Source organism: Corvus moneduloides, chromosome 1 (genome assembly GCF_009650955.1).
Source record: "Corvus moneduloides isolate bCorMon1 chromosome 1, bCorMon1.pri, whole genome shotgun sequence".
NCBI classification, from domain to species: domain Eukaryota; kingdom Metazoa; phylum Chordata; class Aves; order Passeriformes; family Corvidae; genus Corvus; species Corvus moneduloides.
In genome coordinates this window covers 112,788,167-112,813,640 of record NC_045476.1, presented here as the reverse complement: position 1 = coordinate 112,813,640, position 25,474 = coordinate 112,788,167, and the positions used below count along the sequence as shown (strand labels likewise).

Below are 25,474 nucleotides of genomic sequence, written 5' to 3'. Positions count from 1 at the left end.
TGGGATACAATTTTAAGGTTGAGCCGTTCAGGAACAAAAACAGAGGCCCTTCTCCTTCCCTGAGAGCAAAGGGTCTTCATCATCTTCATTGTTAGGACTATCTCTGGGAGCATCTCTAGGAACTGAGGTTTTCTCCTTTCCCATTTGGAGCAAAAGTCTTCATCACTTCTATCTCTAGGAACTGAGGTTTTCTCCTTTCCCATTTGGAGCAAAAGTCCTCATCTGGTCCATCTCTCCCTGTCCAAACTTCTCATGAAATTACAGCTGCGTCAGCATCTGCCTATCTCAGCACAGGTGCTTTTGCTTACGAGTTGAACACTCCACCCCCCATATCTTCATGAAATTACAACGGGATACTCTGATATATCCTAGCTTCACAACAGAATTCCAGCTTTAAGCATCTCCTCTCTCTCTTCCCTCAGGTTTTCAGCTCTTCACAGCAATAAAAGGGTTAATCTCACCTCGGCCTTGCAGCTTTGCAGCTGGAATGTTGAATTTTTCTTATCGCAGTGGAGAGGGGGGAGAGCCGAGCCGCTCCAGCTGCCCACGGCAAGGCAGTGGGGGGGGGTTCCATGGCTGGAACAGATCCATCGACTCCAGGATGGCCGTGGCCTGGCCCCCACACGGGGCCCGCAGCCACCTGTCCCAGCGCCGGAAACGAGAGAGAGCTTGGGGGGGAGTTTGCCTATTCTTAAATGTGGATCACAGAGGCGGTCACAACTTTAAGTGGCTTAAAGAATTGTCCATATTCAAACTGGCCAGCTGATAGGTTCTATCAGTTCCCAGAGGAAGCTGTAAGCACCCCTTAGCAAGGACATCCCTTCCGGGACTATGCTTGCTAACCTATGACAGGCTGCAAAGTTCATCCAGAGACTGGAGCATCTCTCCTGTGAGGAAAGGCTGAGGGAGCTGGGCCTGTTCAGCTTCGATAAGAAATAACTGAGAGAGGACCTTATCAATGTCCGTATCTGAAAGGAGGGTGTCAAGAGAACGGAGCCGGCTCTTGTCGGTGCTGACAAGGAGTAAGATGTATTGGAAGTGCCGCCTGAATGAGGAAGAACTTCTTTACTGTGTGACCACACACTGAAACAGGCAGCCCAGACAGGGCGCGCAGTCTGCCTCACTGGAGACATTCAAGAGCTGTCTGGATGCAATCCTGTGCCATGTGCTTGAGCGGAGAGGTCAGACCAGATCTCCCACTGTGGTCCCTCCCAACCTGACCCATCCTGCGGCTCTGTGATTCTGTGTTACCGGCTCCCGCCCCGTCCCGCCCCGCCCCGCCCCGCGCTGCCCCGAACAGTCACAAGCAGCTGGGAACGGGGCACCGGCAGCCCCCATTGCACAGAGCCCCTCGGGAAGGCGGCGCAGGAGGCCGAAACACGGCTCTGGCGGCGCCGGAGGCCTGAGGGACGCGCACCCACCGGCGAGCCCCGGGGCGGGGCGGGGCGGGGCGAGCGGGCGAGGCCCCGCCCCCCGCGCGAGCAGGAAACTCCCGCCGTTGCCTTACAAGGGCAGGCGCGCGGCTCCCTCCGCCCCTCGCCCTTGGAATGCGGTGACCACACCGCGCTGCACCAACGCCTCAGCGGGACAGGGGGGACGACACACACAGGGTAGAGGGGCTGAGCTCGGGGCTCTGACTTTCTCCTGCAAGGAAGGCAAAGACCACAGGGAAGGAATGCGAAGCACGCGCGCCACCGCGGGTCCTCTCCTCGACACGGGTGGTGGCGCCTGGCGGCCGAAGCGATGAGCCATGCCGCCACCTCCCCCTCATGCGCGGATGGTCTCGCCCACAGCTTCCTTCCTGCTCGGCGGGGCGGTGGCCGCTCCGCTCTCCGGAAGTGTCTCTCCAGCCGCTCCCCGACCGGGACCGTCTCCCGCCGGGTGAGTCGGGGGGCTTCGCCCGCTGCCCGCAGGGCCTGGGGCTGGAGGGTGGTGGGGTGGGGGCGTCCCCGGGCCGCAGGTCGCCTGCGGAGCCGGAGTCGCTTGCGGCGTCGCCCGCCGCTGGGGCAGCTCCCCTCGGGCCTCGTCCCGGTGCTGCTGCTCTTGACGGGGATCCGCCCTGCGGGCTGGGGCCGGGGGAGACCCCGGCTCCGGGCCCCCCGACCCCGTCCTGTGAGCCGGGCAGGGCCCGGTGCGACGGGGATGATGCCCGCGGGGACGAGCTGCATTTCATGCATCATTGCAGGGAATTGTATTAAAAGATACTATTTGTCTCCCTTGCTTGGAACGGTTCGGCTGCCTCCCGGCCACATCGAGCCCTCTGCGGGTGTTTCCTCGGCTTTGTTAGAGCACGGGAAGGGTAGGGCTAGGAGGTGCTGCGGTCGGAAGAGGGTGAGGTAGTGGGACTGGGTCTGTCTCTTCCTGTGCGTGTTTTGGAATAACTATAGCCGCACAGGGGACTGCGTGCAGTGGTTCCCGGGCTCTCAGAATCACAGAATCAATCAGTTGGAAAAGACCTCTAAAATCATCCAGTCCAGCCTGTGACCGACCACCATGTGAACTGGACCATGGCACCCAGCGCACGTCCGGTCTTCACTTAAACACCTCCAGGGACGGTGACTCCACCACCTCCCTGGGCAGCCCAGTCCAATGTCTAGTCACCCTTTCTGCGAAGAAATTCTTCCTAATGTCCAGCCTAAACCCGGCGCAGTTTAAGACTGTCCTCTCATCCTATCGCTTGCTGCTTGGGAGAAGAGGCCGATTCCCACTAGGCTACACCCTCCTTTCAGTTGTTTGTAGAGAGCGATAAGGTCACCTCTGAGCCTCTTTTTCTCCTTTGCAGACAGACTCTGTTGACTCGCTGGCGCTGGATTTTGAGGTAAGTGGTTTTGAGAAACTTACTAATGAGGAGTGTGTTAGAGTGGCTTTTAGGACTGGGTGGGACAGCGTAGGGTTTGGTTTTTGCTCGTTTGCTATTATGAAGTGTAATCTGCTCTTTATTGAGCCTTGACACAGATCTGCTGGAGAGCACCTTGCTCTTATCTCTTCCTGTTGCCGCCCAGATTGTGATGGATGTGTGACTGTATGTGATGCTGTAATTGACTATGTGGACAGAATGTGGGATTTAGCTTTGAGGTTGACTTTTGAGTTTGATGTTCTGTCTCAGTTAGTTTAGAGATTTCCTTGGCTATGGGTTGTGGGGATTTATTGTGTGGTGGTTTGGTTTTTTTGAATGACAGATACTGCAATTATTACAATATTCACAATGTTGAAACATGAGAGTGTTTTCCAAAGCATAACTTTTGGTCACTGCTTCTGAACAGGTCCAGCTTAAACCACTGTTAGTGGGTTGTAAATTTTCACAGCTTATTGCCTGGCTCAAAATTTTTAGTTGCCCAGGTTTTTTGTCTCCCAAGGGTTTATCATTTTCCCAGAGGAAGGGACCATAGGATGACTATCTGTGCTTCTGTAGTTTGCTATCCACTGTTGTTGCTTGACTGAGCAATAGACAGTACAGGCAGCACAAAGCAGCACTACTACCTATTTATTATTTTTTTAATATGTGAAAATCTTCCTAAAGGAAGGTTATATTTTCAGAAATATCTTATGGTGTGTCTCACAGGTAAGGTCCTACATTTGAAGTTTCTTGGACAGCTTCCAAAACAAGGCCCAGACCATTCAGAGTATCAGCATAGTATTAAACAACAGGGACTAAACCTGCATGTCATGACTTGCACTACCTAATGTGAAGTATTCCCACTTTTTATCTACTGAAATTCTATTTGCAGCCTCTACTAACCCTATTTCAATTATAAAAGCATTGGCTTAGGTGTGGATCTTTTTGTTGGGTCTTGGTTGGCTGGTTTGGGGGGCTTTTTTGGTGGTGGGTGGTTTTTTTGTTTTGTTTGTTTGGTTTTGTTTTGGTTTTTTTTTTGTTTAATGACTTGGTGAATTTATCAGGTTAAATTCTACTTTCTCTAAAATTAGGGGTCTGATGCTTGACTCAAATGAGCTTAGCTCTGGCTCGTTACATCATTCACTGTTATACAGAGAGATAACACAAAGTGCAAATACTTTTGGAACTTTTAAATCATAAATTGATCTCTTTGGCTAACTGTATTGATAGCTGGTTTTCTGAACATGTTTCAAAATGTACCACCCTCTTTCTAACAGAGATTCCTGGAGCTGAGTGCAGTGTTTCAGGCATAGCTGCACCAAACCTGTGCTGAAAGGCACTGCAGTCCTGTGAGATCTGATGTTTCTCTGTGGCTAGGCTGACAGCTCTTTGGGACTGGAGGAATTCCCAAGCCTGGTTCAGAGAAACTTAGAAAATAGTAATGCAAGCATTGGCACTTTTTTCATTTGTTCTAGTAAAATATACTCTGATAGGTCAATCTTCTGAACAGAGTTAAAAAGAATGTGTTGGCAGTCTGCTTTTACCTCCTCTTGCTTAGGATTGAGTTTAGGGGAGAGAATTGCAGTAGTGACTTGCTGGGAGTACTGCCTTTGCAACATTGATGCCTTTTCATTGGTTTTAAAATTACAAGCCAGACACAGATGATAAAAAGGGATTGCCTTTATTAGGATCCTTATGGTGCACAGCACGCTGGATGAAAAAGCGCTGAAGATGCACACTGTAACATAAAGGGAGTACAGTTTTAGATGTTCAGCAAATTAGCGTAACTGACAAGAATCCCCAGTTAGAGACATAGGTGATGAGGTAATTCCCCCCTGGTTCTACCCTCTTCTGAACCCCCTCCCCCTTTAGACAGGAACTAAACTTTGTTTATGAAAAAGTGTCTCGGGAAGCTGTTTTGACCTCAGTTCCCCAAAGAATCCAGCCTTGGACCCCCAAGCCTTGGAGCTGTTGGGGAATGTATTTTGTAAAATGTTAGCTACGAATAGGCTATGGAGCTACAAATATATATGTAAAGAATATAGGGAATATATAAAAGCAAAAAGGCAAAAATCAATTCACTTGGCATGAGCACATGCAAAGTAAACTTTTTTGTTTACTTTGAATGGGTCATATTCTGAAAACTGCATTATTTCAGAGAAGAGTTATTAAAAGATACTGTTTGACTCTATTTTGAGTAGTGGAACTTTTAATCAATAATCCAGAGTTAAGCAGAAGCTTGCCTGAGGGTTTTTACAGAGGTAAGAAAACCACGGAAGTTATGCACAACCCTTGGCTGCAGCCTGAAAGCAAACTACCTTTGTTGTCAGCTGTATACATAAATATCTTGATGTCAAGAGTTCACATTTATTTGTTGCAGTGTTGTGGAGGCCAGACATCTCGGGTAGCTCGTGGTTAGTGAGTGCAATGAAGAGAACGTCTGCATTGCTAAGCGATGCGCAGTTGCATTTCAGGGCTATTTTTAGTTCGAGACATAATGGTTTGTTTTTTACGTCAGAAGAACGTTGTAGATGCACGATTTAAAAGTGTGGAATTAGCAGGGGAAGTCAGTAGCAGTCTGTGTGGACAGACTGAGAGGGACGTAACCATGGAATTTCCTTTTATGCTCCAGATGCTTGGTACACCCTGTCAGGTATCTAATACAAAGCAAGGTAAAATGTCTTTCCTTTTAGTTAAACAAACCAAATACTAACTGCTTTTTGCCTGCATATTGGGTTGGTTGTGTAAGGGAGTTACTTTGCTTAATTTTACTCCCTTTTTTTTATGGGTGAATCCCAGTTAGTGACTTCAGTCTTACTTTTTGGCAGTCTAAGCATACTCTATCTTTGAGCAAACTATCTGAGAAACAGAACTGTGCTATGACTCTGATTAGCATTGCATTTCTGACTAGATAATTTGTTTCTAAGTTATAAAACTAATACTTAGTGTAAATTTCAGAATATTGATATTCTTGCAATTACAGGTGAAGCTTAAATGTGTCTTCTGTCAAGAGACATTTGCTACAGGTGCTTTCAGTAAAAATTCAGAATCAAGGGTGGAAGGAATCTGGTTTGCATAACACTTTGAGCATAATAAAGGATTATAGCAGTATGGATTACACTTCAGTTTTAGCTAATGCAAGCAGAGGTTGTGAGACTTTTGGAAACAACATTAAAGAGGGTCTAACTTTGATCCAAAAGCAATATTGAGGGCTTTGTGTTTGCCTTTCAGTGAATGACTCAGCTTTTCGAGTTTGTACTGTCATACATTTAGTTAGAACCCTACATGTATCTTCCCAGCTAAATAGATTCAGTTAATTTAAAAGCTTCATTTCTTTCCTGAGTGTGTTAGTGTTATAATCTACCATGTTTATTTCTTCATTTGACAGCTTCAGGGGAAACAATGACATTGGTATACCTGTGATATGTGAAAATGTATAAAAATATATAAATGTTTCTAAGGGTTGGTACTTTAAAAGAAACAGTCTTCACATTTTTGTAGCTATTATGCCAGTAATTAATTTAAAAGAGAGTATGCTGGCATTTGCATGTGTTGTGTAGTACTTACACTGTGTAGGGAATAGCAATGTGAAGCTTCTGAACCAAGTCAGTGTTCTCAGTTTCTCAAAGGCAGCTATTCTAACAAAATGCTATTCAGCACCTAAAACACATTTTTTCCCTCCAAAATGTTAGTTTATCATACTGTCTGATCTATTTAACCACTGTGCTAGTTTAGCAGCACATATCCTTATATGTGGTACGTCAACAGTGCCTCCCAAACTCCTCAGTATATACTCTTAATTTGTGGAAGATGCAGGTGGAGTGTTGAATTGGCAATGCAAACACTTCGTGAGTTTCATTTCAAGAGCTATGATTTGATTTTGGTTTTTTAATGTAGCGTGCTATTGGCCTGCAGTGCCAATAGGCCCCTGAATGAAGTCCCTGAATTTTCAAAGACATTATGCTTTAATAGCAAGTGAAGTCTGAATGAAAGAAAATGGAGCAGGAGATACCGAAGTAAATGTGCACTTTGGGGTATATGCCGATAACATGAAACTTGATGTCCCTATACCCATCCTTCCCCCAAGGACTTGTAATGTGGTTTAATAAGGCTAAATCTTGGATATGTTTCTGTCTCCTTAGAACCAACAGCCACCATGTCTAGCAAAAGGGCAAAGACAAAGACCACCAAGAAGCGCCCTCAGCGCGCCACTTCCAATGTATTTGCCATGTTCGATCAGTCGCAGATCCAGGAATTCAAGGAGGCCTTCAACATGATCGACCAGAACAGGGACGGCTTCATTGACAAAGAGGACTTGCACGACATGCTCGCCTCCCTTGGTAATGTCCCTTTGCTCTTTATGCTTGCCAAGCGAATTTGTGGTGTAAAAATCAAAATGCTGAGTTTGGCATATGAGAGGTGTCTCAGTTTGTATTAATGCTCCTTTTGTATTAACACTCAGTTTGTACTGACATGACTTTTTCAATTGGAAAACTAAGCCAAGTATGAATCCCTTTATTTGTAGGAAAGAATCCAACGGATGAATACCTGGATGCCATGATGAATGAGGCTCCAGGCCCCATCAACTTCACGATGTTCCTCACGATGTTTGGTGAGAAGTTAAATGGCACCGACCCGGAGGATGTAATCAGGAATGCTTTTGCTTGTTTTGATGAAGAAGCAACAGGTACATGGATGAAACAACAGAGTATATGTATTATTTCTACTTACTTTTATAACAATAAATTCTTGTGTTCATAGAAGCGGTGATGAATTTTTTAACTTGAAAAATTTTAATTTCTGCAGACTAAAAATCATGCCTGTATCCTCACCTGCTAAGTTTACCTTTTCAATCTCTGTAAAAATTTCAAATTTCTGGCAGTTCAGTTCTGTTGTTCAAGACAGGAGAAGGTATAAAAGCTGCTGATTGGGGACTAGGGCCTTAATTTATTCCTAACTTAAAATTCACCTCTGAGGCCACTTTTATGAGGGGAATCATTGTTTTCAAAGCTGTTGTGCTTTTATGAAGAACTTGTGAGCTGTTACACTTTTATGAAGAACTTGTTTTCTGTCAGCAACTTGTATCCACCTTTCCTCTGTTAAGCTGCACTAAAAGAAGAAGAAAATGAATGCATGAAAATTCTTGTGTGACTCACAGTGCTGATAGAAGCAACCACAAGTTAGACAAGCCCGTTTGTTTAATAAACAATGCCAAAAATTTATTCTTTGCAACCAGTAAATCTGAGTTTTACCCTGGTTTAAGATCAATTTGAAATGTTGTAAACTTTCCTGTGTTTCATGCCCTTGTTGAGTGTTAGTAGTCAAGTTCCATGACTTTTTTTTTTTTTTTGTGGTTTTCAATAGGAATGCTCAAGGCAAACTGTTCCCCTTTGTGATTTTTTAAATGCAGAGTTGCTAGAAGGCTCTTTGTACTACTGGGAGTGTAGCCCTGCTGTTGGGAAGGATGTCCAGTATGAATACTTACAAATTTTTATATTTGGAACAGCAGAGGGAAATCATAAAATGGTCTTCACTTGAAGTAGTGGGACCTTTCAAACTAAGATGCCTGGTTTGATTGAATCCTTGTAATTGGCAGTTTTAGTAATAGTCTTTAATGGCGTTGTTTTCATTTGGCAGAGAAGGACTGTAAGTATCTTTAATTGAGGGAAAGAACTCAAAGAAATTATCACCCATGTATTAGCAGATAAATGTAAAAACTCCTCTTCTGCCCTCCTGCACTGTGCTCCAGGGTTCATCCAAGAAGACTACCTGCGGGAGCTGCTGACCACGATGGGAGACAGGTTCACGGATGAGGAGGTGGATGAGCTGTACAGAGAGGCCCCCATCGACAAAAAGGGCAACTTCAACTACATCGAATTCACGCGCATCCTGAAACACGGAGCGAAAGACAAGGATGACTGAGCAAATCCCTGGATACCTGCGGATTATCTCAACACTTACGTTTCTTTTTAACGGTTTCTTCCTGATAGAACTTGTTGCATGCATTTAGCTCCAAAGCTTTTGTCTTTTTCAATATATTTATCTATTCCAGGCCGTTTAGGCACATTTGCACCTGTAATCAGACTGGAAGCGGGGAAAATATTGTGAGGGAAAGGCTACAGGACAAACATTCCCTGGAGTTGATAGTCCAGGAAAATAATCTCAATGTTTCTGGTTTTGCTGGATTTTTACATTTTTGTAATAAATGCCATTTTGAAATAAAGATTGCTATATAGATAAAATACCTCAATATCTTCTGTGAAGAATGACATTTCTATTACACATTTACAAAAGCAGGTGTGTTCACTGTATTTTTCTTGCAGTTGCAAGTCAAGCTAGAAAATTCATTTTCGTAGTGTTTTGTTCAGTGTCACAGGGTTCTGAAATGCTCCTAGCAGCATCTGCTGGCATCTTTAAAAATGCAGCTGCAGAAGTCTTTCATCTCAGTTTTTTGAAGTGGGATCTGACTATTGTATGAGTAGTTAACCAAAGAAGTCGTTAGGGAAGACTGTTAAAACTGCCTCATGGCCAGCAAGGAACATCTGATTCTTAAGCAGATACCATGCCCAGCTTTTGCATCCTTTTAATACTGATGGGTTTTCTAGCAGTACTTTCATGTCAAAACTGTGCATTCTTTCTTAGCTAAGTCTTTATGCTGGCAGTAAATGGGAATTAGGCATATTTTTTGCCTTCTGCTGAAGGCTTCTGCAAAGGAATCCGTGCTGGCACTAATTAACAGCAATACATGGCCAGAAAACTTAAATAAAGCTTTATTTTTCTACACCTAATTAATTTGCATGTGAGAATGTGAGTCAAGTCGTTCTGAGAATTAAGTAGGTAAAACCCTACAGGTGCTGAAGTTGCTCTCACTTTTTAAAATACATCTTCCTCAGCTATATTGGTAAGATGGCTTTTAACCAAGCACAGTCTTTCAGAACCAGTTGTGCTGATGATGTTGTCTCAAATACAAAGAAAACAGGAAGATTGTTCTGTTAGTTCTTAATATGATGATGCTCTTCTGTGTGCCTCATTCTCTTGGTTACTGCAAGTTAGAAAGTAGAAGGAGAATTTACTTTGCCTATGTATTTATCAGTTAATGACCTGTTATCCAGAAAGCTTGCTCTCAGCTATATCACACGACTTAAGACCCCAAAGAGTAGGAATTGAGCACAAAGGATTGTAAAGGCTCTGACAGCTTATTCTGCAAGGTGGGTTTGTCTCATTTTGTGTGTAGTAGCATGAAGGCTTGGTTACTTAATACTGCTTGTGTTCCCCTATGGCAACTCTGAAAAATACTCTGGCTTCAGGTTTGTAAATAACTTGACAACGTATACTCAGTTGGCGTACTTGGACTATTTTTTATTCCAGGGTGGTTTTTTCCACTTACGGGCTTAATTAAAATTGAGTTTTTAACCATTCTTTTCCCAGTTCTGTGTTTTAGCTGCTAACAAACTTAGCCTCAGTTTTTCTTTTTCTCCTACCCACGTTATGTTCTACACTACTTCAGGTTGCCACAGCTGCTCCTTTTTTTGAAAGTTTTGTTTTTAACTATCTTGGTGCTCTTCAGTAACGGCTGCTGAGGTGTTTCTCCATATGACACCTGCAAGGTTCTAGTAAGTAGTTTACGAGTATGCATGGAAGTTTTCACCAGCAGTGCCCATGTGCCAAAGACAAGAGAGTGGAGATTTAGGAAACACTGTCTTGTTGAAATGTTGCTATGAAACATTAGGCTGGAGAACAAGTTATGCTGTCACTTCTTTAGACTAATCCTGTCACCTCTGTGCAATTCAATACTGTGTGCATACATGCAAGCAGCCTGCACAAAGGACAGATGTAAGATATTATTTTTTCCTTTGAGTGTCTAAATGGTGTTAACATTCAGAGATCAGTTTACTTCTGTTAGAACACTGGATCCCTAAACCCTTCTTTTCCTGATCCTGTTTTCTCTGTAAATGTTAGGTGCTGGTATGTTACACTGAGTAAGTGGCAGATGTGCCAGCTGGATTTTTCTTGCTGGAAGTAGTGATCTAAAAATCGTAAATATGAGCTACTTAGAAGTGAACCTAGCATCCTCCTTGAGAGGAAATTGTCCACTTCAAAAATACTCTCTACTGCTGCTCTCGCTTTCTGAGCAGCCAGCTGGAATGTGGGGTGTAGCTGTTTTTTGCCTTGTCGGTCTTGGATGCTCCCTCTGAGTAGAGGGTGAGATGGAGCTGTACTCATGTAAAGATACCTACCCAGGAAGATGTGTTACTGAGAAAGAATATCCAAGAATGTTTGAGTATAATGACAACCTTTCAAGTTCCAGTTTCCCTGTTTGTTTTTTTTTTATTGCAGGACACCAGTTAACCTGCAAGTGGGGATAAACCTCTTAACCACTGAGAGGCTACAAAGCCAACAGCCCCTGCCAGGAGACCATATAAGAGCATCAGATGTTTTTTGTAGCTAGCCAGGGAGGAATGTGACAGCTGAGGTTGCGTGCCGAGGGCTGTAGGGATGTGTCATCAATAATTCACTTCTAAAAATAAAAATAACTTTGGTCACTGAAACAGCTTAAAATTCTGATGACTTAGCCTTAGCATTTTGCAGCCAAAATCTCAGAACCTAATCTTCTCTCCCTCGGGGTTCATATATAACAGTCTCCAAGTTCTACACCAGATTAAGCTTATGATTAAAAACTATTTTCATAGGCTCATGCACACATCTAATAGTCTTACAGCCACAGGGATCTGTAATGCCCCGTGAAGCACTACTGAAAAGCAGTGATTTATTTTACATGACCCATTTACCCTGTTCTAAGGCTACACATGCAGAGGTCAAAATGAAGCCAAAGAGCTACTGAGGCTGCACAAGAAAACTCCAAAGAGGACCACGTTTGTGTCGAGTGCTGCCAGGGGCTGTCTGCCTGCTGCCTTTTCTTCTCCCCTCTGTTGCTGGAGATAAAGGTGATGTGCAACATTTTACACTTGTTTCTGCTTGTTATTTAAGCAAATAAACCCATCTTTATGGCACAGTGATCAGATGACCGAAGCATTTCACATCATGAAAGCAGCTTGTTACACTAGCTCAGCAGCTAAGGGATGTCACAGAGGTGGTATCCCTACACTCTGGAGCAAGGATCTGTTTCACTGCTGACCTAGGGACTATCTTTAGATCGCTTGTTTCTAGGATCACTGTCGTATCTGGAGAAACGAATCCAGCACGGCAGCCCCATCCTGGCACAGGGCATCACTAACAGCACGCCTTTGTGTCCTGACACCTGCATTCGATCCAAAAGCTGGAAAATATCTGAAATCTTGTCATCACATGTTTCTCGTGGTCTTTTCTTGTCTGAAGTGTTATTAATCTATTATTTGGGATATTCCTGGGGATTTTCAAACAACAACAAATGCAAAGGCATTCAGACAATGTAAATCCAAATAACTGGTGAGTAACAATCAAAGTATAGTCAAGAACATTTTAGATATCAGCAGTTAATCCTCCACTGGTACTGCTTATGCACCCATGCTCCTATTTTGGCTTCTTACTTAATTTTTCAAAACCCTACTGTCATTTTTAGATAACTTCCTCCTTTGAAAAATGATTTAGGATTACAGTAACTCAGAAACACTATTGCAGAAACTAGGAACAATACAGAGGCAAAAAGTAAATGCCTCTCAAAATGCAGCTTAAAATTATCATGAAATACTGAAAAGTAATACTGGGGGGGAAAAAAACCCTCCACACAGCTCTTTTTTGTTTTTGTGCTCTGAGCAGCAACTCCTCAGAGATCACTGTTTTCCCAAACCTTTGATATACTAGATAGTAAACTTTCCACCTTAAAAAAAAAAAAAAAAAAAAAAGATAAAAAATCAAAGGTGGCAGCACATGGTTGCTTTTCCTACTTTTCTCTGCAGCCCATGGGTAAAACACTGCCAAGGAATGTTTTCAGCCCAGAAGTGCGATATTCCCTGGAGATCATACATAATAGGCCCTGCATCACAGGACTTCAGGGGTCAGGCAGTTTGTATCGATGTAATAAATCTGAGGGAAGATGTTTACATGTTTCTCAGCAGCATGCACTTAACAGGAGAGCAGGAAATCAAACTGACCTCCTGGAAAATCCCAACTGCTTGCTGGGTGCAGACTCCCCTGCCATGCAGCTGTGATTCAGTCCCTTAGTAAAGCAGCCTTGCACTTTGATAAAGCTTGAAAAGTCAGTTACAAATACTACAGGATTAGGCAGGTCGAGACTGACTTTAATATGGGTGCCTAAAGGAGGAGATGATGGCAGCAGCAGTCATTTTAGCGTCCTTGTAAATTGCTCAGTTTTGCAAGGTTTATTTAATCCTTAATCGTCACTCTGACTATTTTAGGGTATCACTAAATATTGAACTAGGCTTTGGTTTGCTTTTTAATTACGAATAATGGGGAGTTAAAAGACAGTATTTCACAACAATTTCCAGCCTGTGCCAAGCATAGTCAAGTGAGTGGGTGTAAACTGAGGCCTGCAAGACCTGTCTTAGTATGTGCTAAAGTAGAGCTGGCATCAGACACGAGTTGCTCGAACCTTGACTTGGCCTTGTATCTCACAGACACTGGGGTTTTTCCCTCTTTTGAGTTCTTCCTTAAATGTGAGCTAAACATCTCTAATGCAAAAGGTTTAATAGTGGTAACATATTCCCATCCCATGAGAATTATGTTGATTTTGAAATTGCTCCACCAGCCAACCAAACTGGCAGAGGCATCAGCTGATAAGAAAACTGATAACAGCTTACTTTTCATGCCAAACAACTGACTAAATGTGCTGCTTCTTGTTTTCTGGGTACGTTTTAAAACACTATTTTAGACCTTCAGCCAAGCATTGAGCACATTTCATTTTCTTCCATATTTGTACATACACATTGTCAGATAGATACAAACTCTTAACAAAAGGAGAGGGCACATATGTACATCCTTAGGTTCAGCAGAATTAATTACATTTGTTTGAAAGACTGGAGGCCTTCAGCTCTCCTTATTAAGAATACCCATCAACATTTATTTTTGCATTTCAGTTTTCGACTTTATGGAATCACAGTGTCTGGCAATACTCCTGATTAAAACTAGTGCAGAAAGAGCTGAAAACTCCACAAAGACTTGGCTAGAATTGTTGCAACTTATCGACTATGATAAAAAACAAGGGAAGGACATACAGCACAAGTGGCAGTACAGTGACTTTGATCATAGAAAACAGGGAACAAAAACCCAGCAGAAATCAACAGCCCAACAGCCAAAAATGTACTTTTCAATGCTTAGTTGGAGTTTTTAATTTGTGTTCTTCAAGTATAAAGCACTTTGGACCTGGGAATGCAAGGAGTACTGTGTCTGCTGAGTAAAGTCCCTCAGTACTCTCTCAAACACGTGTCAGTGCCCACTCATATAGTGAGTGAGATGCAGTTTTAAATAAATATATTGAGGTTTGTTTTCTTGTGTTTATAACATTTCACAGACTGACTGCATTTTATTTATGTTCCATTAAATTTCTCTGCGTTATCCTTTGACCTGCTATTATTGTCTTACAATGCTCTAGAGAACTCATGTTTTTGCCTCTTCCTCAGCCATGGACACTGGAAGTTGCTAGAAAGTCAAAACAGTGCTAATTTTAATTTTCAGTATGGAGAAAGAACATCTCTTTCTTCTATAGGCTCCACTACGTTCTCTGAGAGCCTTTATTTTTCACACTTCAGCATCTACCCTGTGGCAGGGACCACCTGGGAAAGCAGTAACCATTTTTATTCATGAGGACATTGAATGCAAACAGGGAATAACTTGCAGTCTGAGGCTCTCCAAGAGACCCAAGTGAAGACACATGTTCAGAATCCCTTCTTTAACTCATGACTCCTCAAATGTTTTCCCCTTGGATCACAGCACTGGAGTTATTTTTGGAGAAATTCCAGAAAACTTTGTGACACTCTCAGCATCTCAAAAAGAGTGACTGTCACTCTGACTGATACTGCACTGCACTTGGTATAGCTTGACAGAGGCAACAGATGCCAGCTGGAATCAGGGACGAAGGGGTGGAAAGGCAGAAGGATGAGCCAAAATACCAGGTGAAGCAGCTGACAGAGAAAATGCTTCTATTAAATGATAGTTTAGACCTAGAACTTGGATATATTTGACTCTGCTATCAATACTTAATCTCTGTAATTAACATTTGTTGAACAGCGATAATATGCTCAGAAAAAAAATCTCCTAACTGCAAAACCTTCCACTCAACTTTCACACAATTTTAATTCTTAATGTGGAAATCACACATCTGCTTTTTCATCTAGTCTCTCTTTTCAGACCCTTTTGTTTCTTATGCACATCCTCAGCCTTACTTCTGTGATGACCAAGGGTATGAAATGGCTTCTGGACAAGAAAAATTACCTAAGCGGGACTCTCTGCAACAGCTGGTGGAACACACAAGAGCTTCCTAGAAGCAAAAGTAACACAAAAGAGGTGGACACACCATTCAGCCTTAGTATTTCTTCCAATACAAAGTCTAGAGCATAGAATAAACATTGGATTAGGTCAAGATTAGTAAACTGCAGTTGTTCATGTAATAAATAGCAACCTTGCAAAGGGCTCTGAAAACACCAGCAGAGCATATTGTGGATGCTAAATGTACACCAAGTCAAGGATTACATATTAAGCAAGTTCATGAAAGAAGCTCATTGTGGGTTACTAAATACCACATCTGGCTCAGGGTAGCTTATCCCTCCATGAACTAAAATAGTAGATATTGGGAGAGCATTCTGGGTAGATATCATAGGCTACCCTGATTCTTATTCTTCCCTAAATACCAGCACAGGCCATTGCTGCTGCTCGCCCCTCAAGAACAGGCTAAAAGCACCCAGCATGCTTTCCTCCAGAAAGAACAGGAAGTATAGAGAGAGATTTTTTTTTTTTTTAAATACGATTCCAAGTTTTGGGTAAAAAAATCCAAAACAATAAACCTCTCCAGTGACCTGGTAGGGAAGACCTCATAGCATTTATTATTTCTTGAAGGCATCCAAAAACCAAGTAGACACATCCCGGTGGTGCTCCAACCCAGAAATGGAAAGAGCAGCTTCTGGGCTTCCCCATCCCCAGTCTCAAGAATTTTTTTGCCAAGACTTTGCTCCCTGCCTTCCACATCCAGAATCCACATCTCTTTGCAGCTGAGCGCACTGGTCTATGCAGACTTTTACAGTGAGCCAGTGCAGCCATTCCTGTAAAGTTAATTAGATTCACAAAGAAACATCATATGACACAGACTGATTCTGCTTCATTAAGCAACCAAGTTAACCACAAATATTTGCACTGTCATTGTAACTCAGCAGAGGTGGGGAAATAGAATCATAGAATTGCTGAAGTTGGAACATACCTCTAAGATCATCAAGTTCAACTGTTCATGGAGAGAGTTAAATGAAAGGAGGGAAAAGATTTGCTGTAACTTACTTACTGTCTGTAGCAGCCATAAAAAGTATGAAACACATAATTTTGAAGGTTTTTTGACAAATCAAAGAAAACAAGCATTTCAATGGCACCAAAGTATTTAAGTATTTTAGACAGAAAGGATAGGAACAATTCATACATTTTGCTTAAAAAGGTTTTTTTCTTAAATAAGACTGACATAAACGAGAAAGGAGAAGGGAGTAATGAATGAAAGAAGAAGAAAGAAGAAAAAATGAAGAGTTAAGAGCTCAGCTTTTTTTTTTATACCATCTTTTCAGAAAGGATCATTTCTATTCTGAATGTTTGATGCACAGCTCTCAGGAAGCACCACACTCACAAAAAAGACCCTTATTTTTTTTCCTTTTCAACATTTATGTCAATGAGTTAAAGAGATATCCTCCAAATATTATAGAAGGCAAAACAAATCTCTTTTTTTTTCCCTTTAAATTTCTTTTATTGCTGTGATGAATGCTGTAATCAAATAAATTACTTAGATTTACATTGAAGAGGAAATAGTCTGCCTGTAGGAACTACTTCTCATTTCACCATGATGCAACAAATTGGAGACCAAAGGTTAAGAGAGAGACACAGAGTGACATGCAATTTTGTCATTAAGAGCTGATCTCATACTGGGCAAGTAATATTAGTGTACCTATCCCCATATCTGCATTAGTTAAATGCTGAGAACAACATCCATGGTGACAGGTATCATGTAACACCCTTTTAATAGCATGGAAAACAATACAAGACAGACTAGCATGTTTGCAGTAGTGCAATTTAAAGTAACTGATGAAACAAGTTTAGATCAAGAGATCAGATAATGTTTCATAATTAAATTTCAACACACAGTTCAGTTGTTGAACATTATCATGAAGTATTTTATTAACTCTCTTAATATCTTGATATTTCTGCTGCTTTTCTGCCCACTCATACTTTGCATGTAATTATCTTGAAACTATGTGCCATTACTAGTAAGAAGAGAATTTTTTATCCAAAACTTATTCCATTAATAGGCTTTCAATTTAGCAAAATTTAATCTTAGTTTCTATTTCACTTTGAGACAAACTTTAGAAGAGTGATATTAAAATTCACTGGGGAAGCATTATAAGCTAATTAGGCCAAATTCTCAGCCCTCATGAAATAACTTCTGATTTGAGAAGAGAGCAGGGAAAGAGAGTTGGGCCTCTTGGCAATTAAAACGTCTCCCTTCAATCTTGAGACTGCAACCTCTGGATTATATATTAGATTATATGCTAATTTCAGTAGGTCCAGTGCCTAAATGTAGTTCATTTACATTTATAAATATAATTAATAATTTCAGCAAAGGCCTGTGTGTCTTATTTTTTCCTTTGACAGAATGACCAAGGTTGGAAGGGACCTTTAAGATCATCTAGTCCAACCATCAACCCAGCACCACCACAATCCCCAAGTGCCACATCCAGACACCTCTTGAACACCTCCAGAGATGGTGACTCCACCACAATCCTCCTTGGGTGACTTACTCCGATGCCTGGCCAATGCCTTTCCTCCTTAAGAGCTCTTGTTTTCCAAGACACAGCCTGTACACCAACAGAGCCGGCAGCAGGAAGGAGGGGGATTCAAGGAATGATGATCTGGAAGCGGAGCTTTCCCATCTGACTGTTTCAGGACCTTTTTGTGCACTAAACAACAGTTTTCTTGAAGCCCAAGCTATTTATGTGGGATTTCAACAAGCCAAATGGGAATAAGTATTCCCTTCAGAATATTTCAAAAATGTACAAGTGGGCTAAAGCCGAACTGCTTCTCAAGCAATTTCAGATCCCATCCTCCTCGACTAAAACTAGCTTGTACCCGAATTTATTTGAGATCCTACATCAAATGACGAATGGAAAAATAAGTGTCATCCTTTTCCATTAAGAAAATATATGCAAAAAAAAAATTTTAAAAAATCCTCCCAGGAGCCTTACAGTGTATGGCTGCGAGAGGCATTAAGCCCTGCTCCTGCGGGAGCACTCAGTTAGAAGACTTTACGATGCAATCTGGAATTCTTCTGAGCCCTCAAGCGAAACAGGAGGAAGACTGAAGGTAAGGATAACACCTCACACCTGCTAATCCGGGCAGGACATCCCCGCAGGATGAGGAGGCTTCGTTCACCTCCCCGATGCGGCACCACCATGTGAACCTGGGGACGCACCGGCTCCAGGAGCACGGAACGGAGCTCCACCTTCAGCGTGCAGAGTTTTTAGGTGTACAAAAGAAGAACCCCGCGGGAAGCTCTCGGTGACCAGCAGAAGCCCTCTCGAGCTCCGCTCCCACAGGCTGTCTCCATCCCTGCCCTGCAGGCGGCGCCCGGGCCCCAGCGCCGGCGGCAGCGAGTTCCCCCGGGATGCGCCAACGCGGCCGAGGCGGGGGGCGCATGGAAGCGGCCGAGGGGCCGTGCCGAGCCGGCCGCCGCCCAGGGCAGCCGGGGCGGGCTGCGATCCCTAAGGAAAATCCCCGGCTGCCGTCTCGCTGCCCTCCCGCCGCCTCTCCTGGCGCTTGTCCCCACCCGCGGCCCGGGAGCGCGATGGTTTCTCCAGGAAGCGCTGGAGCATCCGCCGGCGCCGGGGCCGCTTCCTGCCTTCCGCGTCTGTTCCTTACCGGGTCCCCGCAGCCACCGCCGGCGTAAGAGACCTTTGAAGACTAAAATTTAAGTTAATTTACGTCTTATAATAATGACTTTTTTTTTGATTTATGAGTCTGTCTTTCATTTATGCATAGTCTCTTCTTCTCTTTTTCCCTTCTTGAAAATACTAGGGAACTACGTTCTGATGAGAGGAAATGGGAGTGCGTTAGAGGCGCACTTTACCATTAACCATAGTACTTTTTCCTTTAAGTCCTAACTCTGATCTTATTGCATTTACTGTATTTCCTTCTCTCTCTAGTGTCCAAAAATCAACATGTCTAGCAAAAAGGCAAAGACAAAGACCACCAAGAAGCGCCCTCAGCGCGCCACTTCCAATGTATTTGCCATGTTCGATCAGTCGCAGATCCAGGAATTCAAGGAGGCCTTCAACATGATCGACCAGAACAGGGACGGCTTCATTGACAAAGAGGACTTGCACGACATGCTCGCCTCCCTTGGTAATGTCCCTTTGCTCTTTATGCTTGCCAAGCGAATTTGTGGTGTAAAAATCAAAATGCTGAGTTTGGCATATGAGAGGTGTCTCAGTTTGTATTAATGCTCCTTTTGTATTAACACTCAGTTTGTACTGACATGACTTTTTCAATTGGAAAGCTAAGCCAAGTATGAATCCCTTTATTTGTAGGAAAGAATCCAACGGATGAATACCTGGATGCCATGATGAATGAGGCTCCAGGCCCCATCAACTTCACGATGTTCCTCACGATGTTTGGTGAGAAGTTAAATGGCACCGACCCGGAGGATGTAATCAGGAATGCTTTTGCCTGCTTTGATGAAGAAGCAACAGGTACATGGGTGCAACTCAGCTGCTTGGCAGGGATATGGCTGGGGTTTTATGTTGTTTATTTCGGTTTCTAAACAGTATGCTGATTTTTGCACCTTTATAAATTAAGTATGAGATGGTAATCCTAGATGGCATATTCTACTAAGTAATGAGAAATTGGCTTATTACAGGGTGAGAGTAAAACCTGTCTGGCTGTTCTGTGTCAGTACGGAGGACTAGTAGGACTGTTCTTCTGTGAGGCTTTGAAGAAGAGTGTTTTAACTGGGCAGTGTGTATGTTCCCCAAAATGTAAAACAAGATGTATTTGCTCTAAGATAAGGAATTCACATCAGTAGTGTGTGATTTTCTGTGGCATTGAAAAGGTAATGATCTGTTATACAATTGGGTTTGTCTCCCCTCCGCAGTAGGTCTGAGATGCATCTGAATAATTCTTCAGATGTTTAATATTTCAAGACAGGCTGTCAAGATTCCATAAACTCTTTTGAACCCTTATCTGGCTGAGTGTTCTTTATGGCTCTGTGGACAAATGTTGTGCCCTCACCTGCAGCTCAGTTTGCTTTCAGATTGCAGGAAGGGCTGCAGCCTTAGTGGTCTAAAGGTAAAAACCGGGTGGGGTGTAGAAGACAGAAATGACAGATTGGACTGACTTGCAAAGCAAAATGAAGGGAAAGAGTAAAACACAAGAGCTCAGCTTTACTATATCAGACTTCCAAGGTTGTGCCTATAATCTTGAGGTTAGAGTTTATGCTTTTATTTATTCACCTAGGCTAAGATTCCTGAGAAGTGTATAGTAACTGGGGACGAATCCATAGGGCAGTCCTGTGGAATTACAGAGTACCGGTGCTTTGATATGTTGTGAACTTGTCTTACTAGCTCACATTGAAATTATGTAGCCTCTGTACTAGAGACGACACTGCATCTGTATCTTTCCTCACAACTTTCCACTGCAATATTTTTATTTAACCAGTCGATATATCCTCTGAATCTTTCAAAGGATATTGTTCCGTCTCATCAGCTATTTTCAGTCTGTGTATTTTTAGCACCTTTTGCCTTTTCAAAGAGCATCCCCTTCCTGCTGAGGTGTAGGTAAACAGGCTTTCTGTTGGAAAGGCCTTTTCAAATGTTAATCGATTTCCTCCCTCTCAAGGGAAATCTCTTTACCATCTCCTAGAGAAGGAGGTTTTGTTAGTGGGTTAATTATTTTCTCTCCACAGGTAGTCTGACTCACTATGCTACAGGGTTGTTTTCATGTGCACCAAAACAAGAGTCTGTGAATTACAATATAGAGAAAATGGTTGTGCTACCAGTTCTTTAGAACAGAAACCTTCTGTGTAGGTGTAAACAATAAGTGACTAGTTTGGGCACCCATATACTGATAAGATTGATTTTAATATCTTTTAGCTCTGTGTGGTAAATGTTTTAGTCTAGTCCTACGATGATTTGAGGATAATAGTTTGTTGTGCATGCAGTCTGTTTTGTGTCTTATGCCACCCTCAAATTTTAACCAGAAAACATGTGAGATAGTTATGCTGTTTTATTGAGTTTTGATTCATAATAGTCAAAATGAAGTCTTCAAAATAGTGTCTGATGTATTTGTACAACCCACGTTATGTTAATCCTTTATTAGTTTTATCCTCTGATTTGGCTTCTGATCCATTTGTTCCTTTTAAAAACATACAAGACCATATCCAGCTATGTCAAACTACTTTTTTTTCCATTGCATGGTTCCCACACGTGTGTTTGTTATGGGCCTGATTTTCTAGCTCTACATCAGTGTAGGTCTTCTAAAAGGGAGTAACACAAATCAGATACTATATATGAGGATAAGGTAGCCACACTCATTGGGTTTTCCTTACATTTCCTATATTGCTGGCCTGGTTGGATATGTTGCTTCAGCATTACTATCACATGTAGTACTATGGAATTGGTATAAAAGTTGGATCTGTCTGCATTTGGAGTATTTTTTATTTGCTTTTTGATCCTGCCTTGTCATCTGCTTTGTGCTGCCTGCAACAGGCTGAATCTTAAGTTTTGCTTCATTTATTTGTTACTCCCCATTCACACTGAAGCCCTGGAAAGGAGAGGAGCCCTGTTTGCTTTACAGTTCGCTGCTGATAAAACTTGTGGTGTATCCCTAGTCTGGCAGCTCAGTTCAGTGTTTAAACACCTAGCTATTCAGACAGGAGCAATTAAGTCCTTGAGGCTAAACTTGCAGCACCAAAGGCCTTGCATTCTTTGAATACTAATCCTTGTGTCATCTCTCATCACTGCTTGGTCTCTGTAGGACAGCAGAAATAGAGTCTAATCTGTTTAGCTGCCTTTTTCCTCTTCTTTACACCCATCTGCAAAGAGACAACTCCAAGGTTTGACCTGATAAGGATGCGCCTGGCTAACTGAACATTCTCCCTACTTTTGAAGTAGAAGATTGCTGCTAGCCTTCTTCATCTGGAGTCAGTAGCCAAGGGCTGGTCTACCCTGGGATATGATGCTGTTTTCATTAGCATATGTTGTCCCTTCCCCCAGCATACACCAACCCTCGTGCTAATTTGTCATGCTCATTGACTGCTTTTTGGTCCCCTGTTCCCTGTTTGGTTTTGTCTCACTAATGAACTCTGTTTGCTTAAGTTATTCAACTCTCTTTCCAAAGCAGAATTTTTTTTAAATCACATTCTAATTGAATCTACATCAGTTGATGTGGGTGTCTGCATATGATTTCCAGCTGTTCCACAGAGTTTATGCATCTTCTTTTTGGAGCCTACTTCTACCTAATGTGTTCTGTTATTGATACTTCTCCAACTAAAGTCCAATAACCAATTTCTTTCTCAAATGAAGCAACTATTGTGCTGCTCAAGGAATGGCTGGTTTTATTTCAGCATTTAGCAGTTTCTGTATTCTACTGTCTACCTTTTGTTATGCATGTTCCTTTTTTCATCTCTAAATTTTCCTGTAATAATTTGGCAACTGGTGGTTCTGCCCATCTGTTAAAATGGAATTAGCAGAAGATACCTAGAAACTGCTCCTTTTTATATCTTTGTTAACTTCCTCAAAAGTCTTCTGCTCTTTTAGCATAAAATAAATAATACATCCTTCTCTTTTTTACTGGGCTCTCCACCATAAACATTCTTCCTGCCTCCTGAGGTAACTTGCTCAGTCCTGCCTGAAAGTCTCTTCTGTTATAAACTCCTTCCCTGGACACTTGCCAGGAGTTCACTGTATCTACATAAACTGCCTCCAGCAACAGTGTTGTGCAGCGCTGAAGAGCCAGAGTGGTTATTTAGTCCCCAGGGGAAAGTAGTTTAGAGAGGATGTGCAAATTTATCTAATTAAGTCAAGAAAAATATAGTTCATTTAAGAGAATTGCTTGTATAATGTAGACTAGCAGTGACAGGAACTTGTTTTTCCACTCTGAGCCGTTGAAGATCAGTAGATGGAAATAAGTGTTATACCACAGCAGGTCAGGCTCTGTCTTCAAAAATCTGTATGAAATGCATTAAACTTCCTGTCCCTCTGCACTCAAGGAATTTCTTTAGAATTCAGTTAAGGAAGTTGTTTGGGGCTTTCTGTGCAGATGCAAGTGTAATATATTATGTGCTGCACTGGTTAATTGCCTGTCAGTTGGCATGTCTGTGCTGCTGCTTTAGGAGCCCCGGCTAAGAGGCTCGGCCTCTCTTTTGTGTTTCTCTCTTCACGTCTCATTCCAGGGTTCATCCAAGAAGACTACCTGCGGGAGCTGCTGACCACGATGGGAGACAGGTTCACGGATGAGGAGGTGGATGAGCTGTACAGAGAGGCCCCCATCGACAAAAAGGGCAACTTCAACTACATCGAATTCACGCGCATCCTGAAACACGGAGCGAAAGACAAGGATGACTGAGCAAATCCCTGGATACCTGCAGATAGCGCCTTTAATTTGTTTTTTCTTCTCACTAATTTTATTTCTCAGGATCTGTTTTTTCCATTTTTTCTTGTTGGGACCTTTTGCATATACTTTTAGCACTGCAGCTTCTTCCTGTGTGGATCCTAAGGCTGCTCAGGCACACCTGCACCTGTGTAATAAGACGGGAAAGTGGCAGGGGGAGAGAGGACAGCTTACAGTGATAGAGGTTGAGGGACAAAGATCAGAGAGTGTGGAGGCCCGGGTAAAAATGTCAGTGCTACTCATCCTAGCTAGATTAATTTTACATTTTTAATGATCATTTTTCAAATAAATCACTGTTTTGCTAAGTGCATAATTAAAATTTTCATGCTAGAAGTATAGTGCTTCTCTAATGATACCTGTAAATATTTTTGCAACTGTACACAGTCGTGTTGTTATCTATTTTTGCCTTAAAAATGATGCATAAGTCACTTAAGCATACTGATGTTTGTACTTCAGCAACTGAGGATTTCACCTGCTACTGTGAGCACACAAAATGAAGAAGAAATTCACATCCTTCGAATTTTAGTGTATAGTTAATTAATCATTTCTGTCCCAAGACTTGCACATTAAACATTTTAAATCTTATGGATGTAGTTGAGCATGTATTTTAGCACCTCAGTGCCTCCATTTGTGGACACTGAGTACTATATTAATAGTACTTTTAAAAAACTTAAAATGTGAATCCTAGTGTTTTCTTTAAAACAAGATGTCATATATGGGTAGAGTTGCTTGAGTGATCCTTCTTACCAGATCTGTGAGGCTGCCAATATTGAATTATTGACATTTCATTGCAACCATTTATTTATTTATTTTACCTTTCTATCTTTTTTCCAAAACACAGTAAGAACAGGGTTGGATGAAGAAGGAAGGTATCCTGTCTCTGTCCTTTTGTTTTTCTGTCTGAAAATGTTATTCTTGGTTTTTAAATGAAACAATATACACTGTACTTTTAAGATCTCCTGCTGAGAGTGGTGCTTTGGATGTGTGAGGCTGAGGCATTCCTTTTTGTTCCATTTCTCATAGTTGTATCTGCTATAGTTTTTGTGGTATGGAAGGCATGGCAGATTTGCTACAGTGTTCTGAAGCAATTTTGCCATAATCAGACCACAAGCATTTGTGGTCCTGGGGTTTTTTTGTCTTGAGAGGAAGGATGATCAGGGGTGCTTCTGACACTTCTAGGAATTACATTGTTAATCCCTTCAGAATTTACGTTACAAAATTAAGAAAAGTCATTTGGCTGGAGCATTTTGCTATTTCTTGGTAGGCTGCTATTGCGAACTGAACTTTTAAGAAATGTCACTAGATGACAGTGATTAAAGCTCTGAAGCTCCTGCTCTACCTCAGTCCCAGTGAGCTTTGCCAAGGCGTGGGAGCTGTGTACACAAGGAAAGACCTGCTCCTGCTAACTGCGGGCCTGTACGAAGAGCTTGGAAAAGCAGAGAGGGGGGGAAAGGTGCTGAACGGAATCAGAAGAAATCCAAACTGTTCACAAATATTTTGCCTTGGTTGCTGCTGGTTTTTTTTGTTTGTTTGTTTGTTTGTTTTTTTAATACTTACATTTGCAGAAGGCAGCGATTAAAAACTCGAACAAGAACTTTTGCAAGCTATCGGTGAAACTAGTACCGATTTTCACGCTTCTGAAGGGGGCAAAGTCCTCCGGCCACCACCGGCTGGGGCCATCCGCGGAGCCGCCAGGAGGTGGCAGCACAGCTCCCGGCACGAACGCGGCTGCGACGGGCAAGCGGCTCCCAACCCAAGTTTTTGTTGGTTTTGGTTTGGGTTTTTGGTTTGTTTGTTGTTTTTTAGGGTTTTTTTTAGTCCCAAAGAGCTCATTTG

At 42.4% G+C, this 25,474-nt stretch overlaps 2 protein-coding genes and 1 long non-coding RNA gene across 5 annotated transcripts; 2 read left to right on the top strand and 1 right to left on the bottom strand.

Annotated features, from left to right (window-relative positions):
• The first annotated feature begins 1,793 nt into the window (after window positions 1-1,793).
• Window positions 1,794-9,086, top strand: LOC116450388 (myosin regulatory light chain 2, smooth muscle minor isoform). Of its 3 annotated transcripts, none has more exons than XM_032122849.1 (5): window positions 1,794-1,881; window positions 2,783-2,818; window positions 6,979-7,176; window positions 7,362-7,523; window positions 8,586-9,086. In XM_032122849.1, exons 3-5 carry the CDS (start codon window positions 6,993-6,995, stop codon window positions 8,756-8,758), a joined length of 519 nt encoding a protein of 172 aa, XP_031978740.1. In that variant the 5' UTR covers window positions 1,794-1,881; window positions 2,783-2,818; window positions 6,979-6,992; the 3' UTR covers window positions 8,759-9,086. The 3 variants fall into 3 exon arrangements, with proteins under 3 accessions (XP_031978740.1, XP_031978749.1, XP_031978732.1); XM_032122858.1 differs by having other exon boundaries at window positions 1,865-1,881; window positions 2,780-2,818; XM_032122841.1 differs by lacking the exons at window positions 1,794-1,881; window positions 2,783-2,818 and adding an exon at window positions 5,277-5,508.
• On the bottom strand, window positions 8,136-23,675 carry LOC116450413. Its single transcript, XR_004242788.1, has 2 exons — window positions 23,610-23,675; window positions 8,136-8,774 (listed from the first exon to the last, which is right to left on the bottom strand). It is a non-coding gene; the product is annotated as an uncharacterized LOC116450413 (long non-coding RNA).
• LOC116450406 (myosin regulatory light chain 2, smooth muscle minor isoform-like) lies at window positions 18,810-24,595 on the top strand. Its single transcript, XM_032122870.1, has 4 exons — window positions 18,810-18,916; window positions 19,177-19,375; window positions 19,561-19,722; window positions 23,421-24,595. The coding sequence occupies exons 2-4, from the start codon at window positions 19,192-19,194 to the stop codon at window positions 23,591-23,593; spliced, it is 519 nt and encodes a 172-aa protein (XP_031978761.1). The 5' UTR covers window positions 18,810-18,916; window positions 19,177-19,191; the 3' UTR covers window positions 23,594-24,595.
• The last annotated feature ends 879 nt before the right edge of the window (window positions 24,596-25,474 follow it).

What these genes read in the sequence shown, in the direction of transcription:
- LOC116450388 (XM_032122841.1), top strand. Translation starts at nt 5,292, where the DNA reads ATGCGCAGTTGCATTTCAGGGCTATTTTTAGTTCGAGACATAATGGTT. An exon ending in GGTATCTAATACAAAGCAAG is followed by an intron (nt 5,509 to 6,978) that starts GTAAAATGTCTT and finishes CTGTCTCCTTAG; the next exon opens with AACCAACAGCCACCATGTCT. An exon ending in TTTTGATGAAGAAGCAACAG is followed by an intron (nt 7,524 to 8,585) that starts GTACATGGATGA and finishes ACTGTGCTCCAG; the next exon opens with GGTTCATCCAAGAAGACTAC.
- LOC116450406 (XM_032122870.1), top strand. Translation starts at nt 19,192, where the DNA reads ATGTCTAGCAAAAAGGCAAAGACAAAGACCACCAAGAAGCGCCCTCAG. An exon ending in CGACATGCTCGCCTCCCTTG is followed by an intron (nt 19,376 to 19,560) that starts GTAATGTCCCTT and finishes CTTTATTTGTAG; the next exon opens with GAAAGAATCCAACGGATGAA. An exon ending in CTTTGATGAAGAAGCAACAG is followed by an intron (nt 19,723 to 23,420) that starts GTACATGGGTGC and finishes GTCTCATTCCAG; the next exon opens with GGTTCATCCAAGAAGACTAC.